The sequence below is a fragment of the Hyla sarda genome, chromosome 8 (assembly GCF_029499605.1).
Source record: "Hyla sarda isolate aHylSar1 chromosome 8, aHylSar1.hap1, whole genome shotgun sequence".
NCBI classification, from domain to species: Eukaryota; Metazoa; Chordata; class Amphibia; order Anura; family Hylidae; genus Hyla; species Hyla sarda.
The window spans coordinates 215,434,436-215,458,187 of NC_079196.1; the positions used below are offsets into that span (position 1 = coordinate 215,434,436).

General features: G+C 43.5%; 1 protein-coding gene and 1 long non-coding RNA gene across 7 annotated transcripts in view; one reads left to right on the forward strand and one right to left on the reverse strand.

The window, feature by feature from the left end:
* The window catches only part of CACNA1H (calcium voltage-gated channel subunit alpha1 H), a 531,346-nt gene that overhangs the window by 490,888 nt on the left and 16,706 nt on the right, over positions 1 to 23,752 (forward strand). For all 5 annotated transcript variants that reach the window (XM_056533793.1, XM_056533794.1, XM_056533796.1 and 2 more), the window contains 4 exons: positions 1,981 to 2,132; positions 3,233 to 3,342; positions 11,388 to 11,521; positions 17,031 to 17,101. In XM_056533793.1, the coding sequence (XP_056389768.1) occupies positions 1,981 to 2,132; positions 3,233 to 3,342; positions 11,388 to 11,521; positions 17,031 to 17,101 (467 nt within the window). The remainder of the gene's footprint in view (positions 1 to 1,980; positions 2,133 to 3,232; positions 3,343 to 11,387; positions 11,522 to 17,030; positions 17,102 to 23,752) is intronic.
* The window catches only part of LOC130283975 (uncharacterized), a 157,098-nt gene that overhangs the window by 78,393 nt on the left and 54,953 nt on the right, over positions 1 to 23,752 (reverse strand). Inside the window, exon 2 of one of the 2 annotated variants that reach the window (XR_008846893.1) lies at positions 16,966 to 17,092. This is a non-coding gene — a long non-coding RNA (uncharacterized LOC130283975). Of the gene's footprint in view, positions 1 to 16,899; positions 17,093 to 23,752 lie in introns of both variants that reach the window. The other variant, XR_008846894.1, reaches the window with a different exon arrangement.

Consider the following 23,752-nt stretch of genomic DNA (forward strand, 5'->3'; position numbering starts at 1 on the left):
ACTCCTTTATATTTCCATGTACAGACCCATATAAGGGGTTGTTTTTTGCGTGACCAATTTTACTTTGTAATGAAACCTCTCATTTTACCATAAAATGTATGGCGAACCCAAAAAAAAAATTTTTAGGGAGGAGATTTAAATGAAAACCAAAATGTGCACATTTTGGAGGGTTTTGTTTTAACACTGTACACTTTATGGTAAAAATGACATGCGTTCTTTATTCTGTGGGTCAATACGATTAAAATGATACCCATGGCTAGATACTTTTATATTTTTGTACCACTTAAAAAAAATCTAAAACTTTTTGTACAAAATCAGTAATCTAAAATCGCCCTATTTTGACCACCTATAACTTTTTCATTTTTCCGTATATAGGGCGGTATGAGGGCTCATTTTTGGCGCCGTCATCTTTACTTTTTTTAGATACCACATTTGCATATATAAAACTTTTAGATCATTTTTTCTAATTTTTATTTTTATAAAATGTGACAAAAAAAGCAGCATTTGAGGACTTTTTTTTATTTTTACGTTTACGCCATTCACCGAACGGGATCATTAACATTATATTTCGATAGTTCGGACATTTACGCATGCGGCGATACCAAATATGTTTATTAAAAAATATATTTTTACGCTTTTTGGCATAAAATGGGAAAAACTGACAATTTTAATTTTTATTGGGGGAGGGGATTTTTCACTTTTTTTTTACTTTTTATTTGTACATTTTTCAACTTTTTTTTTTTATACTTTTCATGTCCCCATAGGGCACTATTTATAGCAATCGTTTGATTGCTAATACTGTGCAGTGCTATGAATAGGACATAGCACTGCTCAGTATTATCGGTGATCTTCTGCTCTGGTCTGCTCGATCGCAGACCAGAGCAGAAGACCCCGGGAGACGGCCGGAGCAAGGTGAGAGGACCTCATGCCGCCATGCTGGATGATCGGATCACCGCGGCAGCGCTGCGGGCGATCCGATCACCCAATCAAATTACCGCAATGCCGCAGATGCCGTGATCTGTATTGATCATGGCATCTGAGGGGTTAATGGCGGACATCCGTGCTATCGCGGATGTAGGCCATTACGGGCGGGTCCCCGGCTGCTGCTAGCAGCTGGAGCCTGCCGTGTATGACGCGTGAACCCTTCCGATGCTCGCGGTCATACAAAGGACGTAAATGTACGTCCTGGTGCAGGAAGTCCCGCCAAACCAAGATGTACATTTACGTCCGTGGTCGTTAAGGGGTTAATAACAACAGCATTAAACATCACCCCCAATATATAAAGCCATTTAAAGTGTTCCAGTAGTTATTGCCAGTCTGAGCCAATGGATAGTGACAGTCAGGGTTTGCTTATGATTAGTTCCATCCAGAGTGCCCCATGCATGATGCAATCAGAATGCCATCTAAATTATTCCCATGCATAGTAGCATCCAGAGTGCATCAATGAATGGTGCCACATAGCTAATGCCAATCACAGTGCCCCCATGAATAGTGCCATCCCAAGTGTCCCCCATGGCTAGTGCCATAAATAGTGCCAAGCAGCATCATTATCTAATAGTGCCAAGCAGCATCATTATCCAATAGTGCCAAGCAGTATTATTAAGAAAATTAACAGACATGCTATCTACTAACAGGAACTGACAGTGGCATCTCTAATGGTTCTATGGGAAGAATGATGAATATGGCCAAGTGACCATAGCACTCATTGAATATTACAGACATAGCAGAGCTGAGCACAGGTACACACACATCGAGCTCTGCTACATCTGTATGTCCAGCTCTATCGTAACCTACTAACACTGGTTTATACTGGTGTCGTTTTTAGGTTAGTCTAGCCCTTGTTTCTGTCTGTCTCTCTATCTGTCCGTCATCCGTCTCTGTCGCGGTGAATGCCAAGCTGTTTGTGCTTTTTGACATAAACATTTTCCTCCCCTTTCAACTAATAATATTTTATTGTTTGGCTCTTACATTTTCCCACAGAGGCCCAGAGGAGACCTTATTACGCTGACTACTCTCCAACTCGGAAATATATACACTCAATGTGCACCAGCCACTACCTTGACCTGTTCATCACCTTCATCATTGGTATCAATGTTATAACCATGTCTATGGAGCACTACAACCAACCCAAGGTAGGTAGCGACCTAAGATGTATGCTTGGCTAATATAACCACCTTGACACAGAGTACTTGGCAGTAGCTGGTTACACAGCATCCCAGAGATAACCTTCCCTCACCCTTCGGTAAAGTACTACTGCCATGACCATTTTGTGTGGTGGGTACATAAGGCACATGCTCAAAGCCACCGCCACCTTATGGAGGAAACATTGGGCCTCCACCGTCCACCCTTCCTTGCTAGGCCAAATCTTACAACCAAGTTCTTAAAATCACAACCGGATCAAGTCAGTGGGATGACTGGTACATACAAAGGAGCCTTTAGCTTCCTACTCTACCATTCACCTCATTGTTACGGTTTACATGGGTAAACTAGGCACTGATCATCATAAGTACCCACACCTCTCAGGATGACTATGTGTGATCTCATCCAGTTAAGAAGAAGTGGGAAGGTGGCCTTGCTTTCTCCATTAAACTTTACAAGAGTCACTGGCTTGACTGTCTCCATAACTCTCGTAGACCAGTGATAAAGCCATCATTGTGGATGATTTGGGCCTATGAGTAGGGCTAAACATTTCTGGATATAAAAAATTGACCCATCAGGATGGGAACACTGAGCTCTTCAGCTCCAGATGACTAGGACTCACCGTGCTGTTTATGCAGAAATGTTTTACTGTAAATTTCTTTAAAAAATATCAGTTGAATTTTGGTTGCTGAGAGTAAGAGTTCTAACTTTGTAAAGATTATTTAGATCTCCTGGCAACCAGATTACCAGCAAGATACCATGTCAGTGCCGGAGTTCCGCTTCTGCCCCCCATTTCTGTATGACCATGTTGTTATGCATAATTCATGTAGCCTTTCATGTCAGATTACGTAAATGATCCTGCCAATCCATCTGCTTCTCATAATATATTGGCCTCCTTTGCTGTTTTTGAAGTATTTTGGCCAGACGATAACAAACAAGAAGAGAACAGAAGAACAAGTTCTGGTGCGATTACACACATCCTCTCTATAAGTGGGGTCATGCGGTTCAAGGAAGGGTTTAATCTCAATTTAAGCAGATGGGATCATGTTTATGTGAAAATGGCTAATCTCTGCCTGTTCATGTTTTCTCCTAGTCCCTGGAGGAGGCTTTGAAATACTGTAACTATGTCTTCACCATCGTCTTTGTGTTCGAAGCTCTTCTCAAGCTGGTTGCCTTTGGATTTAGAAGATTCTTTAAAGACAGGTACAGTGAAACATTAACAATACCGCCAAGTAGTAGAGATTAAAGAGCAATACCAGTCACAACTGATATCTACGTCGACTCGATATCTACTGTCCCTTATGTAAAAGAATATAATACTGCCCCTTATGTTAAAGAATATAACTACTATAATTCTGGCCCTATGTACAAGAATATACCTACTATAATACTGCCTCCTATATACAAGAATATAACTACTATAATACTGCCTCCTATATACAAGAATATAACTACTATAATACTGCTTCTATATACAAGAATATAACTACTATAATACTGCTCCTAAATACAAGAATATAACTACTATAATACTGCTTCTATATACAAGAATATAACTACTATAATACTGCTCCTATATACAAGAATATAACTACTATAATACTGCTCCTAAATACAAGAATATAACTACTATAATACTGCTCCTATATACAAGAATATAACTACTATAATACTGCTCCTATATACAAGAATATAACTACTATAATACTGCTCCTATATACAAGAATATAACTACTATAATACTGCTCCTAAATACAAGAATATAACTACTATAATACTGCTCCTATATACAAGAATATAACTACTATAATACTGCTCCTATATACAAGAATATAACTACTATAATACTGCACCTATATACAAGAATATAACTACTATAATACTGCTCCTATATACAAGAATATAACTACTATAATACTGCTCCTATATACAAGAATTTAACTGCTATAATACTGCTCCTATATACAAGAATATAACTACTATAATACTGCCTCCTATATACAAGAATATAACTACTATAATACTGCTCCTATATACAAGAATATAACTACTATAATACTGCCTCCTATATACAAGAATATAACTACTATAATACAGCTCCTATATACAAGAATATAACTACTATAATACTGCTCCTATATACAAGAATATAACTACTATAATACTGTTCATATGTACAAGAATATAACTACTATAATACTGCCTCCTATATACAAGAATATAACTACTATAATACTGCTCCTATATACAAGAATATAACTACTATAATACTGCTCCTATATACAAGAATATAACTACTATAATACTGCCTCCTATATACAAGAATATAACTACTATAATACTGCTTCCTATATACAAGAATATAACTACTATAATACTGCTCCTATATACAAGAATATAACTACTATAATACTGCCTCCTATATACAAGAATATAACTACTATAATACTGCTCCTATATACAAGAATATAACTACTATAATACTGCTCCTATATACAAGAATATAACTATTATAATACAGCTCCTATATACAAGAATATAACTACTATAATACTGCCTCCTATATACAAGAATATATCTACTATAATACTGCTCCTATATACAAGAATCTAACTACTATAATACTGCTCCTATATACAAGAATATAACTACTATAATACTGCCTCCTATATACAAGAATATATCTACTATAATACTGCTCCTATATACAAGAATATAGCTACTATAATACTGCTCCTATATACAAGAATATAACTACTATAATACTGCTCCTATATACAAGAATATAACTACTATAATACTGCCCCTATCTATGAGAATATAACTTCCACTGTGGAAACTTTGCATATATAACTGACATTCCTCTTTAATTTGTGCTACATTGTATCTTTGTGTAAAATGGATATTACTATTTTGTGACTGAAGATTATGTGATTTACAGACTTTATTTCTTTGTTTTTTTCCTTAATACACAATATTAGAAAATACAATCTTGTGTCAGGCCAGAATTTTTGTGATATTTTTTCTAATTTCCCATCTTACTGTCTATATTATAAAATAATAGCTTAAAGGAGTACTCTAGTGCAGAGTATTCCTGCTCCGTCCTGCCCGGGCTGCAAAATAAATGAAAATGAACCATTACTCACTTCCCTGGGTTCCCGCGGAGCGTCACTACAGCTGATCGGTCCTCCGGTCCATCTTCTTCATACTTCCGGGTGTAACGAAGCATCACATGGCGCTCAGCCTATCGCCGGCCGCCGCGATGTTCTGCCTCGGCCGGCGGTAGGCTGAGCGCCATGTGACGCTTCGTTACACCCGGAAGTATGAAGAGGATGGACCGGAGGACCGATCAGCTGTAGTGACGCTCCGCGGGAACCCAGGGAAGTGAGTAATGTTTCATTTTCATTTATTTTGCAGCCCGGGCAGGACGGAGCAGGAATACTTTGCACTAGAGTACTCCTTTAATATTAGGGCCCTAGTCCTAAAATGTTAGTGAGACTTCCTGTTGTGTCTGTGTTGATAAGGAAGAGGCTGCTGGGAAGTGATCTGTACAGCATTACAGAGATAGGTGACATAAGTAGATAGAGAAGACATTAGGAGCTCAGCCTCCTCCTCCTCTGTAGAATGATTCCTGCACAGGTGACATAGCACGCTCACAAACATGTCCCATACAAAGAATGGAGTCTGGAGATGTTCATTGTAATCTCTGTGCATGGTGCGTATGGAAAGCATATCACTAAATGCTGTTGCAAACAGCTCAGGCAATATGGCTGCCCTCATAATATTATACTAAAAATGAAATAAAAAAAATACAATCAAGAAATAGAAGCAGATTAGAAATAAAAACGGTAATAAAGAAAGTCTAGGTGACACATTCTCTTTCAGTATTATTTACAGCCATGAATGTTCAGCTACAGCAGTCTGTGGCTGCTCCCCTTTGCAGCATTGTCCTCCCCTCCCCTGCCCCTCCTCGTTCTGTATAGTACTGCAGGGGGTCTCTCCATATTGTAGCTTCTTTATGCCTCTATTACCAATGAATACAGTTTATAGGTAACTGAGCTCTTTGTGAAGTTAAGAGGAATACCATCAGAGGCGTCTGTGCTGGGGGACATACCATGAGTCACTAACCTTTTTTATTATCTGAATCAACCCTGAGCGGTTACACAGCGGAGCAGAGGATGGCAGCGCAGCGCTGAGCTGGGGGTTTAGTGCGTGCGGAAAAAGGCACCTTGAGACTGTAAAAGCTGTGAATAAATACTTCAGATTTGTAAAGTGAGATGAGTAACGCTCGGATTACCAAAAACTACAGCAGTCTGCTATCACCTATGGCAAGCGAAAAATGATGAAAAATGCGGCATTGGTAACATAGAGCCCGCCTGGTATACATGCAATCATATGACAGCTTTATTGTTCCTCAATACTTAAAGGAAATCTCCGGCAAAAAATAGCTTATCCCCTATTCACAGGATAGAGGATAAGTAGCTGATCGTGGGGGGTCCGATTGCTGGGGCCCCCCTGCGATCACTAGGACAGGACCCGGCGCTCAGTCAGGAGCATGTGCTGCAGCCGGAACGCGCTCTATTCATTTCTATGGGAGTGCTGAAAAGACCCTAGAACAGCTCTCGGGCATCATTGGCACTCCCATAGAAATGACTGGATGGCACGCCATCTACCAGTAGACAAAACGCATTCCTCACTGAGAGCGCTGGGTCCCGTCCCAGTGATCGCGGAGGGCCCCAGTGGTCGGAGTCCCCGCGATCAGCTACTTATCCCCTATCCTGTGGATAAGTTCATTTTTTGCCGGAGTACTTTTTAAAGGACATCGCTTAATGCTTTACAGCAGTGTTCCCCAAATCTGTGGTTCTCTAACTGTTGCAAAACTACAACTCCCGTCATGCCCAGACAGCCTTCGGCTGTCTGGGCATGATGGGAGTTGTAGTTTTGCAACTAATGGAGAATCACAGATTGAATGTTAGCCATACTTAACTAATGTAGGTGATTAGCAAATAACTAACATTATGAGCCTTAATGTTTTTGCTCACTCCCAACAGCGCTCCAACAGGGCCCTCCAGGTATAACATCTTACCAGTACTAATTTTATAGAGCCCTTATATTTTCTGAATGTGGACTAAATCACACTGTACTAGGAAGCCATGTGTCAAGTTCTCATTTAAACCCATCATGCCTGAACTTAGGTAAAGCGTTTCATAAAGCTTAAAGGGGTTTTCCACTGCTTTAACCTTCTTTGGCCAGTTAGTTAGTACTGTGGCTATATGTCATTAACGCTTTCATTCCTGTTGCTAACGCTACTATATGTATTTATTTATTTTTTTTACCTTTTTGAACAGACCTGGAAGCTGATTAATTCCTTAGTTTGCTGGCTTGCCTCGACCACTTTTTTTTTTCTCCCGCCGCCATCTTGCCATCGATATGTCACCCTGCAGGGTGTTGTGTGGGAGGCCGACCTGCCCCTCGCTCCGTTTGTGCCTGCCTCTTGCGCTAATGAATATTCTGCCGTCATAAGCGCGCACCTCCTTACTTTCAGCTAAGCTGAATGCTGATTGGGCTGCTTGCGGCGAATCGGCACCGGTGATTGGCGCATGCGCAGTTCGTCCTCGATCGCGAGGGTCATCTGCGCATGTGCCATTGTGATATCAGCCTCGGGCCTAACGCGCTGGGGGATTGTTAACACTAACCTAGGCAAGTCAGCAAACTAAGGAATTAACCAGCTTCCGGGTCTGTTCAAAAAGGTTAAAAAAAAAACACATATAGTAGCGTTAGCAACAGGAAAGAAAGCGTTAATGACATATAGCCACAGTACTAACTAACTGGCCAAAGAAGGTTAAAGCAGTGGAGAACCCCTTTAAAGGGGTTATCCAGGAATAGAGAACAGAGTTACTTCCGATCAAAAACCGCTCCCCGTCTGTCTCCAGGTTGGTTGTGGTTCTGAAGCTTATTTCCATTGAAGTGAATGGAGCCAAGTTGTAAAACCACAACCAACCTGGAGACAGACGTTGAGCTGTTTTTCAAAGAAATTAGCTGTGTTTTTCTATTCCTGGATAACCCCTTTAAGTTGTCCTTCAGAACCTTTTCATCATATGGAATATGGAGAGGATCTCTACAAAGAGTATTTGTCCTTCTGGAAGGCTCAACACATCCATAAATTAGATAGAATTAATAGAAAATGGTGTTTCTTCCTTCTGGAAACACCTTTGATCAGATGATTATGATTGTAACAACAGCACTCCAACAGGGCCCTCCAGGTATAACACCTTATCAGTGCTAATTGAATAGAGCCCTAATATTTTCTGCATTTGGATTAATTAAATCACACTGTACTAGAAATCATTTCTCAATTTATCATTCAGAGCCATCATATATCCGATGGAGGAGAGAGCTTCAAAGAGCTTAAAGGGGTACTCCACCTCTACACATCTTATCCCCTATCCAAAGAATAGGGGATAAGATGTCTGATCGCGGGGGACCTCCTCAATCTCCCTGCTGCACTCAGCGTTTGTTTAGAGCTTCGGATGCAGCGCTGGAGGCTCGTGACGCCACAGCCGTGCCAACTCGTGATGTCACGGCCACTCCCATAGACTTGCATTGAGGGGGCATGGCCATGACGTCACGAGCAAGACGTGACCATCAGGTCACGAGCCTCCGACCCACATCGCCAGTCATCCGGCACGGAGCGAAGTTCGCTCCGTGCACTGGATGTCTGGGGTGCCGCAGCCGAGATCACGGGGTTCCCCAGTGGCAGGACCCCCGTGATCAGACATCTTATCCCCTATCCTTTGGATAGGGGATAAGATGTCTAGTGGCAGAGTGTTCCTTTAAGTTCTTCTTTAGAACATTCCAGTCATATAGAAGATATACAGAAGCCCTTTGGTCCAGAGTGCTCTGGAGCAGATTTTCATTAAGAATATCTCTGTACTTTGCTCCATTCAGCTTTCCCTCAACCCTGATTAGTCTCCCTTTCCCTGTCCAGGTGGCTTGTATGTGTCTTTTACTGAAGAGAGGCTTTTTTCTGGCCACTTTACCCTAATTCCAGAATTTGGAACTGCAGTGATAGTTGACCTTTTGGAAGTTTCTCCCATCTGCACACAGGATCTTTGGAGCTCAGCCAGAGTCATCATTGGTCTCTTGGTCTCCTCTCTTACCAAGGCCCTTCTCCCCCGATTACTTAGTTTGGTGGGGCGGCAGCTCTAGGAAGAGTCCTGTTTATTTTAAACTTCTTTCATGTAAGAATTATGGTGGCCACTGAGCTCTTGGGAACTCTCAGGCCAGCAGAAATGTTTTTGGCCCCTTCTCAAGATCTGTGCCTCACACAATCCTGTCTCTGAGCTCTACAGACAGTTCTTTCCGCCTCATGGCTTGGTTTTTGCTTTGATATACATTGTCAGCTGTAAGACCTTACATAGACAGGGCAGTGTCTTTCCATATCTTGACCAATCCCCTGGATTTACCACAAGGTGGAGAAACATCTGAGATGATCAAGAGAAATTGGAGACCCTCAGAGATAAATTTCAAGTGTCATAGCAAAGGGTCTGAATACTTATTTCCGTGGGAAATTTTTGTTTTTACTTTGTAATAAATTTGCTAAAATTAGTAAAATTCTATTTAAGTGCAGAATAATGGAAGGAACCTGATTTTTTCTTTATTTTACACAAGGAGCAACATAACAATATGTGAAAAAAAGTGAAAAGGGTCTGAAAACTTTCTGAATTCATTGTAACAAATAATAGCGGCAGCTCAAACCCTGGCAGAGGTCCAGCCATCCACAGCGCTGCCATATCCAGCCCGGCCAATAATGACATTATGTGTGACTCGCCCTCCGCTGTCACTGTCATATCGCGGTCACATCTCGCCGGGGTGACTCTCAGCCGATGTCCTAATTAGAATTCTCCACAGCGAGGGGCCGGGAGGCTGATAGCGCTAATTTACATGGGTGTCTGATAATCCGCACGCATCGGACGGGAGGACGCAATCACGAGCTGATGTTCTTTCTTTAACACCCGGAGCCCTGAACGCATCATCTTCTCAGGCTCTGGATCCGACTTGTCAGACTGATGCTTATTAAGATTAATTTAGTAGGAAGCGGCGCTCACTCTTCGCTCGCATCTTAGAATATCGCACAAGCTGTTGATGTTTTTTTGTGTTATTTCCAGGAGACTATTGATTCCTGTCTGTTATCAGCAATTATTGGGGCAATCCATATACCTGAGAGGCCACCGCACTTAAAGGGACCACATCCCTTTGTATGAGTGAATGTTTATGGATTTTAGCAGTGTTTTCGCCCCATGGAACAAAACTAAGTATTATAATAAAGTAATATGAGATGCACCAAGGATTAGATTAAAGGGGTTATCCAACATAAAGAGACTTCAGTACGTACCTGCCAGACAGTAATGGACAAGCTCAGGAAGGATCTGGGCTTGTCTTGGGGTTAGATGGTGGTGTTGTGAATACACTATAACGCTGCTGCTTTCTTTTTGTGAAATGGCTATTTACTGTTGGAGTTCCCTTCCTCCAACTACAAGTACCAGGTTCCCTTGTTTGTAAGTGTGAGGTCACGTTTACCCTCTCACACATCAGCCACCCCACCCATTGCAGCACATATGAGCTTCCTGCTGTGTTTGAAATTTCTATTCCCTGCAGCCTTGTGGAGAATGATCTCCCTCCCACCCAGCGGTTGCTCCACCCATTAAAGCACAGACACGCTCCCTTTCAACACTTGACTAGTGATGTAATGTCTTGGGCCACAGTGCAACCTAGGAAAAGCTGAGACAACACTCATTTTGTATGCTGCTAAAAATTTACATTGTGAGCATAGATCACATAAGATTGCGGGACCAGCCATCAAACACAGGTACAGACATTATATTATGAACTACGCTAACTATACAGCTCCTGCAGGATTGTTAACAAAAAACAAATCCCGTAATACTCTTTTAACTGAAATATTGGGAAGTAGTGGTCTAGGACTGTGGAGCTGTCAGTATTTTTTACTGGTCTAGACTGATTCAATGAAATCCAATACCTGCCACATCAGCTGAAACAGGTGAGCAGAAGGCATACACAAGAACCTCTACTTAATTCTCTTATTATTATTAAGGCCTTATTATTGTGTATGCCTCATGCTTACCTGTTTTAGCTGAAGTGGCAGCCATGGGATGCACTATATAAGTAAAAAAAAATAATATATAAATTCCCCGGTCTGCTTCTTTTAATCTGTATATTACTTTTAGGTGGAACCAGCTGGACCTTGCTATTGTGCTGCTCTCCATCATGGGGATCACACTGGAGGAGATCGAAATCAACGCCTCCCTTCCCATCAATCCCACCATTATCCGTATCATGAGGGTGCTGAGGATCGCCCGAGGTAAGATGTATTTAATTTTATATCCCTGATAGAAATAAAATAGCTGCACTTACCATAGGCTGTAAATTACTCTTTTTTTTATTGAGTTATAAACTCACATACAAGTTGACAGGGGGTGACGAACAATAGTAACAGCCGTTTCACATGTCTTAGTGCTTTATCCGGTGTCAGGATCCAGACTGGTATGTGGGAGGACATGGGTGGTGGATCCTCTGTGTCAGTGAGGTGATGGCGTGGGTCGTACCAGGGGAACGGAATTTAAGGGGTTACTGGTTTTCACCAGAGCCCGCCGCAAAGCGGGATGGACTTGCAGCGGCAGGTAACCCCCAGGTCGTTCCACCCGATAGCGACTCAACCTCACTGACAGCTGAGACAGGCGCGGTACACAGGGACAAGGCAAGAGCAAGGTTGGACGTAGCAGAAGGTCTGGGCAGGCAGCAATGGTTCGTAGTCAGGGGCAACGGCAAGGGTCTGGATACACAGGCAATGGAACACACAGAAACGCTTTCTCAGGGCACAAGGCAACAAGATCCGGCAGGGACAGGAAGGGGAAGTGGGTTTATATAGTGTAGGGAGTGTTAGGAACTAATTGGGCCAGGCACCAATTAATGGTGCACTGGCCCTTTAAATCTGAGAGACCCGGCGCGCGCGCACCCTAGAGAGTGGGGCCGCGCGCGCCGGGACTGAGCAGAAGGACGGGGCCGGTGAGTGACACGGGATGCGACCCGCGGACTGGGCACGTCCCGCCACGGGTATCGCATCCCCGCCGAGGGACACAGAGCAGCGCTCTGGGTCACACTCGCAAGCAGGGAAGTGACGCCGCGAGTGCACCGGAGGGGAAGCGGGGCCCGGAGCACTCGGCGTTACAGTACCCCCCCCCCTTTGGTCTCCCCCTCTTTTTGGAGCCCAGGAACCTATGGATGAGCTCCTTGTCAAAGATATTGTCCTCGGGCTCCCAAGACCTCTCTTCGGGGCCACAATTCTCCCAGTCAACAAGAATTTTTTTTTTACCTCTGATGACCTTGGAGGCGAGGATTTCTTTTACCGAGAAGACGTCAGAGGACCCAGTGACAGGAGCAGGAACGGTGACCTTGGGGGAAAAGCGGTTAAGAACGAGAGGTTTGAGAAGGGATACATGAAAGGAGTTAGGAATACGAAGAGAAGGAGGAAGATGGAGCTTGTAGGAGACAGGGTTGATTTGACTTTTGACTTTAAATGGCCCGAGGTAACGGGGACCCAGCTTGTAGCTAGTGACACAAAACCGAATATATTTGGCAGAGAGCCACACTTTGTCACCAGGGGCAAAGACAAGAGGAGTTCTTCTCTTCTTATCCGCATGTTTCTCCATGCGAGAAGAGGCCAGTGAGAGCGACTTTTGAGTCTCCTTCCAGATAGTGGAGAAGTCCCGGGTCAATTCATCTACGGCAGGAACTCCAGATGAAGTGGGGATGGGGAGGGGGAGAAGCGGGTGAGGGTGGTACACCACAAAGAACGGAGACTTGGCAGATGACTCAGAGTTTTTGAAATTGTACGAGAATTCAGCCCAGGGTAACAGGTCGACCCAATCATCTTGGCGGGAGGAGACAAAATGACGCAGGTAGTCACCAAGGATCTTGTTCACTCTCTCCACTTGTCCATTGGACTGCGGGTGGTAGGAGGACGAGAAATTTTCTTTGATCTTTAATTGATTACAGAGAGCTCTCCAAAATCTAGACACAAATTGAACTCCTCTATCCGAGACGATATGCGTGGGAAGCCCGTGAAGATGGAAAATCTGCAGAAAAAATTGCTTCGCCAACTGTGGCGCAGAAGGAAGGCCTGGAAGCGGAATAAAGTGAGCCATTTTGGAAAAACGATCAACGACCACCCAGATGACAGTGTTGCCATGGGAAACAGGAAGATCTGTGATGAAGTCCATGGCTATGTGGGACCAAGGCTGTTCAGGCATCGGCAGCAGATGGAGAAGACCAGAAGGCTTCTGACGTGGAGTTTTGTCACGTGCACATACCGTACAGGCCCGTACGAAATCGGTCACATCTTTCTCCAGGGAAGACCACCAATAGTGTCTGGCTATTAACTGTATGGACTTTTTGATTCCAGCATGACCAGCCAGATGGGAGGAATGACCCCATTTGAGAGTCTGGAGGCGAAGACGCGGAGGAACATACGTTTTTCCCGGAGGAATAGGCACCAGAGAAGCGGGGGCAGAGGAGATCAGACACTCTGGAGGTATGATGTGCTGAGGAGGTAAGACCTCTGCTGGCTTTTTACAAAACACAAAACAAAGTCCTGATAGGCCTTAGGAAGACCTGGCAATGGTGTAGCGGTGGACACTTGGCAGGTGGGAGCAGACTTGAGACAATGCTTGTGGCAGGAAGATCCCCAACTCTTAATGTCCCAAGTGGTCCAGCCGAGGGTAGGAGCGTGACGCTGGAGCCAGGGCAAACCAAGAAGGATTTCAGAGGTACAGTTTGGAAGAACAAAAAATTCAATTTTTTCCTGATGTAGAGCTCTGTCGCTCATAAGCAGAGGTTCAGTGCGGTAACGCACGGTGCCGATCAGTCTGTCTCCGTTCACAGAAGAGATGAAGAGTGGTTTGACAAGACGGGTAACAGGAATACTGAATCTGTTGATGAGTGAGGCTTCAATGAAATTTCCTGCTGAACCTGAGTCCAGAAAGGCCACAGCGGAGAAGGAAGTATTAGCGGGTACAGCAACCCGCACAGGAATAGTCAGTCGTGGAGAGGAAGAATTCACACCTAGCAACGCCTCTCCCACGTTAGCTAGGTGTGTGCGTTTTCCCTGACGCGAAGGACGAACAGGACAGTCTTCCAGGAAATGTTCGGTACTAGCACAGTACAGGCAAATTCTCATTCCTGCGGCGAGTCCTCTCTTGTTGAGTCAGGCGAGACCGGTCCACTTGCAAAGCCTCCTCGGCGGAAGGCACAGGAACGGGTTGCAAAGGACACTGAAAGAAAGGTGCCAAAGGAGAACGCCTGGTGTGATCAAAATCCTTTTCCTGGCGTCTTTCAGAGAAACGAATGTCTATGCGGGTGGCCAAATGGATGAGCTCAGACAGGGTAGCAGGAATCTCTCGTGCGGCCAGAACATCTTTGATGTGGCTGGATAAACCTTTCTTGAAGGTCGTGCAGAGGGCCTCATTGTTCCCAGCTAGCTCAGAGGCGAGGGTGCGGAACTGGATAGCATATTCACCCTCTGAAGAGCTCCCTTGGGCGAGATTCAGAAGAGCCGTCTAGGCAGAGGAAGCCCGGGCTGGCTCCTCGAAGACGCTGTGTACTTCGGAGAAGAAGGACTGAACAGAAGCAGTGGCAGGATCTTTGTGGTCCCACAGCGGTGTGGCCCAGGACAAGGCCTTTCAGATAACAAACTGACCACGAAAGCCACCTTCGACCGTTCTGTGGGGAACTGGTCCGACATCATTTCAAGGTGTAGGGAACACTGGGACAGGAATCCCCATCAAACTTGTCTGGAAGAGACAGGCGAAAACTGGGAGCAGCCACTCGCTGCGGAGGAGATGCAGGAGCTGGCGGAGGAGATGGTTGACGCTGGGCAGACAGAAGCTGCTGGAGCATGTCGGTCAACTGCGTCAGGTGTTGTCCTTGATGAGCGACCATGGTGGTGAGGTCAGCGAGACTTGGCAGCGGCACCTCAGCGGGATCCATGGCCGGATCTACTGTCAGGATCCGGACTGGTATGCGGGAGGACACGGGTGGTGGATCCTCTGTGTCAGTGAGGTGAAGGCGTGGGCCGTACCAGGGGAACGGAATCTAAGGGGTTACTGGTTTTCACCAGAGCTCGCTGCAAAGCCGGATGGACTTGCAGCGGCAGGTAACCCCCAGGTCGTTCCACCCGATAGCGACTCAACCTCACTGACAGCTGAGACAGGCGCGGTACACAAGGACAAGGCATGAGCAAGGTCGGACGTAGCAGAAGGTCTGGGCAGGCAGCAATGGTTCGTAGTCAGGGGCAACGGCAAGGGTCTGGATACACAGGCAATGGAACACACAGAAATGCTTTCTCAGGGCACAAGACAACAAGATCCGGCAGGGACAGGAAGTGGGTTTATATAGTGTAGGGAGTGTTAGGAACTAATTGGGCCAGGCACCAATTAATGGTGCACTGGCCCTTTAAATCTGAGAGACCCGGCGCGCGCGCCCTAGAGAGCGGGGCCGCGCGCACCGGGACTGAGCAGAAGGACGGGGCCGGTGAGTGACACGAGATGTGATCCCCGCCGAGGGACACCGAGCAGCACTCCCGGTCAGCTGACCGGGGCGCTGCAAGCAGAGAAGTGACGCCGCGAGCGCACCGGAGGGGAAGCGGGGCCCGGAGCGCTCGGCGTTACATCGGGACTCTCTGATACAATAGTAGGGGTGTACAGCTGAATAGGAGGCAACAGCTGTTTCACACATCTTAGTGCTTCATCGGGCCTCGCTGAGACGAACAATAATTGGGGTGCACAGCTGAATAGGAGGCAACAGCTGTTTCACACGTCTTAGTGCCTCATCAGGCCTCTCTGAGACAAACAATAGTAGGGGTGTACAGCTGAATAGGAGGCAACAGCCATTTCACACGTCTTAGTCCTTCATTGAGCATCTCTGAGACGAACAATAGTGGGGGTGTACTGCTGAATAGGAGGCAACAGTCATTTCACACGTCTTAGTGCTTCATCGGGCCTCTCTGAGACAAACAATAGTAGGGGTGCACAGCCAAATAGGAGGCAACAGCCGTTTTACATGTCTTAGTGCTTCATCAGGCCTCGCTGAGACAAACGATAGTTGGGGTGCACAGCTAAATAGGGGGCAACAGCTGTTTCACACGTCTTAGTGTTTTATAGGGCCTCGCTGAGACAAGCAATAGTAGGGGTGCACAGCTGAATAGGAGGCAACAGCAGTTTCACACATCTTAGTGCTTCATCGGGCCACACCGAGACGAACAATAGTAGGGGTGCACAGCTGAATAGGAGGCAACAGCCGTTTCACACGTCTTAGTGCCTCATCGGGCCTCGCAGAGACAAACAATAGTGGTGGCGCACAGCTGAATAGGAGGTAACAGCCGTTTCACACGTCTTAGTGTTTCACACGCTTAGCCGTTTCAGGCGCTTAGGCCCGATAAAGCACTATGACATGTGAAACAGCTGTTGCCTCCTATTCAGCTGTACATCACTACTATTGTTTGTCTCTCCCCTGTCAACATATATGTGAGTATACAATTCAATAAAGAAGAGGAATTTACGGTCTATGGTGAGTGCCGCTATTTTATTTCTATATGGAATATGTCTTATCTATGATGTGAAGCAGAGCGCACCATCGGACGCATAATATAGTGGCACCTTTATTTAGCATTTATTATGCATCTACCTGCTTTCTGTGCCAGACTTTCTTTCTTGCTACTTTGGAACAGTCTTCTCTTTCATCGTTTCTCACCTATAGTAACAGGGAACAGTAGTCGTCACATGTCGCCATAACATTTTGTCTGCTTGTCCTTGTAGTGCTGAAGCTTTTGAAGATGGCCACGGGAATGCGAGCTCTGCTGGATACAGTTGTCCAGGCCCTGCCACAGGTAACCAACAAACCCACACTCAGTATTCAGCACATGAATAATCATCAGTCTCTCCTGTTACATATAGCGGTATTAGGCTGATGTCACCAAATTGGATTTAGAACTAAAGTTTTAGAACCAATCCAAAAGTGGATCCATCAGGAAGGAGAAGAATAAATAATGTCCAATTACACAGGAGATGTGCAGCCCACAAATACATGTTTATCGGCTGTTTACTGACTCTAATACACAGGGCAAAGTAATAATCACCTGATTTTATTGGGACCGAAGTCCTTCATTTAAATTACCCATGCCTCGTACATCTACTTCTGGCTTTGGCTTAAAAAACTGCAGTGCCATATGTTACACTAGCCTTATAGCAGTTTTATTCTTCCATATAGGAGCAATTATTCTAGTAGTTATATTCTTGTACATAGGAGCAGTATTATAGTAGTTATATTCTTGTATATAGGAGGCAGTATTATAGTAGTTATATTCTTGTATATAGGAGCAGTATTATAGTAGTTATATTCTTGTATATAGGGGGCAGTATTATAGTAGTTATATTCTTGTACATAGGAGCAGTATTATAGTAGTTATATTCTTGTACATAGGAGCAGTATTATAGTAGTTATATTCTTGTATATAGGGCCAGTATTTTAGTAGTTATATTCTTGTATATATGAGCAGTATTATAGTAGTTATATTCTTGTATATAGGAGGCAGTATTATAGTAGTTATATTCTTGTACAAAGGAGCAGTATTACAGTAGTTATATTCCTGTACATAGGAGCAGTATTATAGTAGTTATATTCTTATACATAGGAGCAGTATTATAGTAGTTATATTCTTGTATATGGGAGCAGTATTATAGTAGTTATATTCTTGTACATGGGAGCAGTATTATAGTATTTATATTCTTGTACATAGGAGCAGTATTATAGTAGTTATATTCTCATATATAGGGGCAGTATTATAATAGTAATTTTCTTGAATATATGAGACAGTATTATAGTAGTTATATTCTTGTACATAGGAGCAGTATTGTAGTTATATTCTTGTCTATAGGAGCAGTATTATAGTAGTTATATTCTTGTATATAGGAGCAGTATTATAGTAGTTATATTCTTGTATATAGGAGCAGTATTATAGTAGTTATATTCTTGTATATAGGAGCAGTATTATAGTAGTTATATTCTTGTACATAGGAGCAGTATTATAGTAGTTATATTCTTGTCTATAGGAGCAGTATTGTAGTAGTTATATTCTTGTATATAGGAGCAGTATTATAGTAGTTATATTCTTGTATATAGGGGGCAGTATTATAGTAGTTATATTCTTGTATATAGGAGCAGTATTATAGTAGTTATATTCTTGTATATAGGAGCAGTATTATAGTAGTTATATTCTTGTATATAGGAACAGTATTATAGTAGTTATATTCTTGTATATAGGAGCAGTATTATAGTAGTTATATTCTTGTATATAGGAACAGTATTATAGCAGTTATATTCTTGAATATAGGAGGCAGTATTATAGTAGTTATATTCTTGTACATATGAGGCAGTATTATAGTAGTTATATTGTTGTATATAGGAGTAGTATTATAGTAGTTATATTCTTGTATATAGAAGCAGTATTATAGTAGATATATTCTTGTACATAGGAGTAGTATTATAGTAGGTATATTCTTGTATATAGGAGCAGTATTATAGCAGGTATATTCTTGTATATAGGAGGCAGTATTATAGTAGTTATATTCTTGTATATAGGAGCAGTATTATAGTAGTTATATTCTTCTATATAGGAGCAGTATTATAGTAGTTATATTCTTGTACATAGAATCAGTATTATAGTAGTTATATTCTCGTACATAGAGGGCAGTATTATTGTAAGTTTCGTGTAATGTTGTAATTTCGTTCACAAGAGATTACCGCGCTGTTTGTTTTTGCTGACGCTGTAGCCATGGAACCTCACCAGATTCCCGAGGATTTCCACAAATACTTCCTGGTGCCACGCTCCATCAAACCTATTCTTAGATCCGCTGGACGACTTATTTCCATTAAGTTAAGACGTTTTTGTGTAAACTCTTTATTAGATTCTCTGTCCTGGGCCAGAGCAAGGGCAGAAAAAAAAGAAAACAAGGACCCGGAGCCAGATTTCATCTTTATATGGAATAAACATTGTCCTGTCAGAGAAGATGCTGGGAGTAACTTATCAACGTCTGCGGTTTAACCCTTCACACCTTCTCACCTTATAGATAGTATGAGTGCTCTAAACCATCATCAAAGGAGGTGTTTTACCAACGAGTGTGCCTCCAGCTGTTGAAAACTACAACTCTCAGCATACTCGGACAGCCATAGAGTTTTAAACAGCTGGAGCCACAATGGTTGGGAAACATTGATCTAAAGGCCCAACCAATACCCAAAATAATAACAGCAATTGCTTCCTGTTTGGGGCTGCCGAGTCCACCTGGGACTGGGACCTATAATACAGTCAGTATCAATGCCCATTAAGTATCCTTGCCCTTTTAGTATCCAGGCCCATTGAGTATCCAGGCCCATTGAGTATCCAGGCCCATTGAGTATCCAGGCGTTTTGAGTATCCAGGCCTTTTGAGTATCCAGGCCTATTGAGTATCCAGGCCCAATGAGTATCCAGGCACATTGAATATTCAGGTCCACTGAGTATACAGGCCCATTAAGTATCCAGGCCTATTGAGTATCCATGCCCGTTAAGTATCCAGGCCTATTGAGTATCCATGCCCGTTAAGTATCCAGGCCTATTGAGTAACCAAGCCCATTGAGTATCCAGGCCTATTGAGTATCCATGCCCGTTAAGTATCTAGGCCTATTGAGTATCCAGGCCCATTAAGTATCCAGGCCTATTGAGTAACCAGGCCCATTAAGTATCCAGGCCTATTGAGTATCCATGCCCGTTAAGTATCCAGGCCTATTGAGTAACCAAGCCCATTAAGTATCCAGGCCTATTGAGTATCCATGCCCGTTAAGTATCCAGGCCTATTGAGTATCCAGGCCCATTAAGAATCCAGGCCTATTGAGTAACCAGGCCCATTAAGTATCCAGGCCTATTGAGTATCCAGGCCCATTAAGTATCCAGGCCTATTGAGTTTCCAGGCCCATTGAGTATCCAGGCCCTTTAAGTATCAAGGCCTATTGACTATCCAGGCTCATTTAGTATCCAGGCCCATTGAATATTCAGGTCCACTGAGTATCCAGGCCTATTGGGTATCCAGGCAAACATTGCTGCCAGTACAACTATATTCCTTAATGAACTACTATAAAGTTCATTAAAAAAAAATGAAAGTGCAGAAAAATACCACCAAATATTGGCCAAATTATAACACCGCTTAGTGCCACAATACATAGCACCATACAGTGCCTACATAATACCACTATATAGTACCAAATGTACCCAAATAACAGCAACGTGTATTACCCAAAGTATACACATATTCAAAGAACTTATGCCACTACCAAATAGTACCCAAAAACAGTGTCATATAGTGCTCAAATTACACACTACAATACAACATAAATTAGTCGAATAGTAAAGCATACAGAACCAAAATAACACATCTCTTATTTTACCTAAACAAAGCCACCATATTGTGCACCATATAGCACTACCTAACAGTGTAAAATAACAGCACCATACACTGGCAAAATATCAGTGCCACATAGTTTTTAAATTGGACGCTCATACAACAACCATATAATGATACTACTATGTAATACTCAAATAGTAAAACATAAAAAACCCAGATAACGCAATTACATATTGCATAAATAATGCCGCCATACCATCTCCAAAGAAAACAATACCTGAATAACAGTGTCAAAAAGCTGATTAGTCGCCGAAATGTTCTGTATTTAGGAACAGCATAAATGCATTAAAATGGATAATAGAAGTCAGGAAAGAAACAGTGACTTCATGGTGATTGACAGGCTAACCTAGTGTTTCCCCAACCAGTGTGCCTCCAGCTGTTGCAAAACTACAACTCCCAGCCGCTGGCTGTCCAGGCATCATGGGATTTGTAGTTTTGCAACAGCTGGAGGCACCCTGGTTGGGGAAACACAGGGCTTATGTGTATTCTACTAAATAATACCGCCATATGCTGTCCAAAGAACAATCCAGTATAGTGTGCACATAACTCAGTGTTCAGATCTTGGGTACCAAGTCTGATATTGCTGATATGGATTATTCTGGAGGCTGACAAAGCTGGGTGAGAAGCCATATGGCCGCTACTGTTTGTGACCCAACTTTCCCATACACTTGAATGACAAATATGCCTAGTTATGCAGCAAAACGGCAAATCTGCCGTTCAGGAATGTAAGAAAGCTGTGTGACACAAATGTGGAGATGATTCTCCAGACAAGGACACAGCTGAGAGTATCCTCATGAAGTATCACTGAGTCACGAGCAGCTGGAGAACAAGACTGTGGCGTTCCTGCCCTTGCAGCAGCTTGGCACACGTACAGCTCCCTGAAAAATCCTTCCTGACAGGCCTCCCTGGGTATTATGTGCTCCGATGACTGAAATGCCACGGTGTGGGCTGATGGTGCAGAAATAATGGATGTGAGGAAAATCAGATGAGAGATGTGCAGAATTAGGAAGCCAGTACCCGCCTCCGGCACTCCTCTCCCAGAGAGGGACATTATGTCTGCCCTGTGCCACCGCGCTGAATACCTGCCAACATACAATGTGGGCACTATCACTGGGCAGCATAGAGGGGACGTGTGCCCTGACGGGTGGCATCTGGGCTAGTGCCCTAAGTGTCAGCGTGTCCTTATCCTGTACCACAAGTGTCATCATCCTGTACCCCAAGTGTCATCATCCTGTACCCCAAGTGTCATTATCCTGTACCCCAAGTGTCCTTATCCTGTACCCCAAGTGTCCTTATCCTGTACCCCAAGTGTTATCATCCTGTACCCCAAGTGTCATTATCCTGTACCCCAAGTGTTATCATCCTGTACCCCAAGTGTTATTATCCTGTACTCCAAGTGTTATTATCCTGTACCCCAAGTGTTATCATCCTGTACCCAAGTGTTATTATCCTGTACCCCAAGTGTTATCATACTGTACCCCAAGTGTCATTATCCTGTACCCCAAGTGTCCTTATCCTGTACCCCAAGTGTCCTTATCCTGTACCCCAAGTGTTATCATCCTGTACCCCAAGTGTTATTATCCTGTACCCCAAGTGTTATCATCCTGTACCCCAAGTGTTATTATCCTGTACCCCAAGTGTCATTATCCTGTACCCCAAGTGTTATCATCCTGTACCCCAAGTGTTATCATCCTGTACCCCAAGTGTTATCATCCTGTACCCCAAGTGGCATCATCCTGTACCCCAAGTGTTATTATCCTGTACTCCAAGTGGTATTATCCTGTACCCCAAGTGTTATCATCATGTACCCCAAGTGTCATTATCCTGTACCCCAAGTGTTATCATCCTGTACCCCAAGTGTCATTATCCTGTACCTCAAGTGTTATCATCCTGTACCCCAAGTGTCATTATCCTGTACCCCAAGAGTAATTATCCTGTACCCCAAGTGTTATCATCCTGTACCCCAAGTGTCATTATCCTGTACCCCAAGTGTTATTATCCTGTACCCCAAGTGTCATTATCTTGTACCCCAAGTGCCATTATCTTGTACCCCAAGTGCCATTATCCTGTACCCCAAGTATTATCATCCTGTACCCCAAGTGTCATCATCTTGTACCCCAAGTGTTATCATCCTGTACCCCAAGTGGCATCATCCTGTACCCCAAGTGTTATCCTGTACCCCAAGTGTTATCATCCTGTACCAAGTGTTATCATCCTGTACCCCAAGTGTCATCATCCTGTACCCCAAGTGTTATCATCCTGTACCCCAACTGTTATTATCCTGTACTCCAAGTGTTATCATCATGTACCCCAAGTGTCATTATCCTGTACCCCAAGTGTTATCATCCTGTACCCCAAGTGTCATTATCCTGTACCTCAAGTGTTATCATCCTGTACCCCAAGTGTTATTATCCTGTACCCCAAGTGTCCTTATCCTGTACCCCAAGTGTCATTATCCTGTACCCCAAGTCTAATCATCCTGTACCCCAAATGTTATCATCCTGTACCCCAAGTGTTATCATCCTGTACCCCAAGTATTATCATCCTGCACCCCAAGTGTCATCATCCTGTACCCCAAGTGTTATTATCCTGTACCCCAAGTGTTATCATCCTGTACCCCAAGTGTCATCATCCTGTACCCCAAGTGTCATCATCCTGTACCCCAAGTGTTATTATCCAGTACCCCAAGTGTCATCATCCTGTACCCCAAGTGTTATCATCCTGTACCCCAAGTGCTATCATCCTGTACCCCAAATGTTATCATCCTGTACCCCAAGTGTTATTATCCTGTACCCCAAATGTTATCATCCTGTACCCCAAGTATTATCATCCTGTACCCCAAGTGTTATTATCCTGTACCCCAAGTGTCATCATCCTGTACCCCAAGTGTTATTATCCTGTACACCAAGTATTATCCTGTACCCCAAGTGTTATCATCCTGTACCTTAAGTGTTATTATCCTGTACCCCAAGTGTTATCATCCTGTAACCCAAGTGTTATTATCCTGTATCCCAAGTGTTATCATCCTGTACCCCAAGTGTCCTT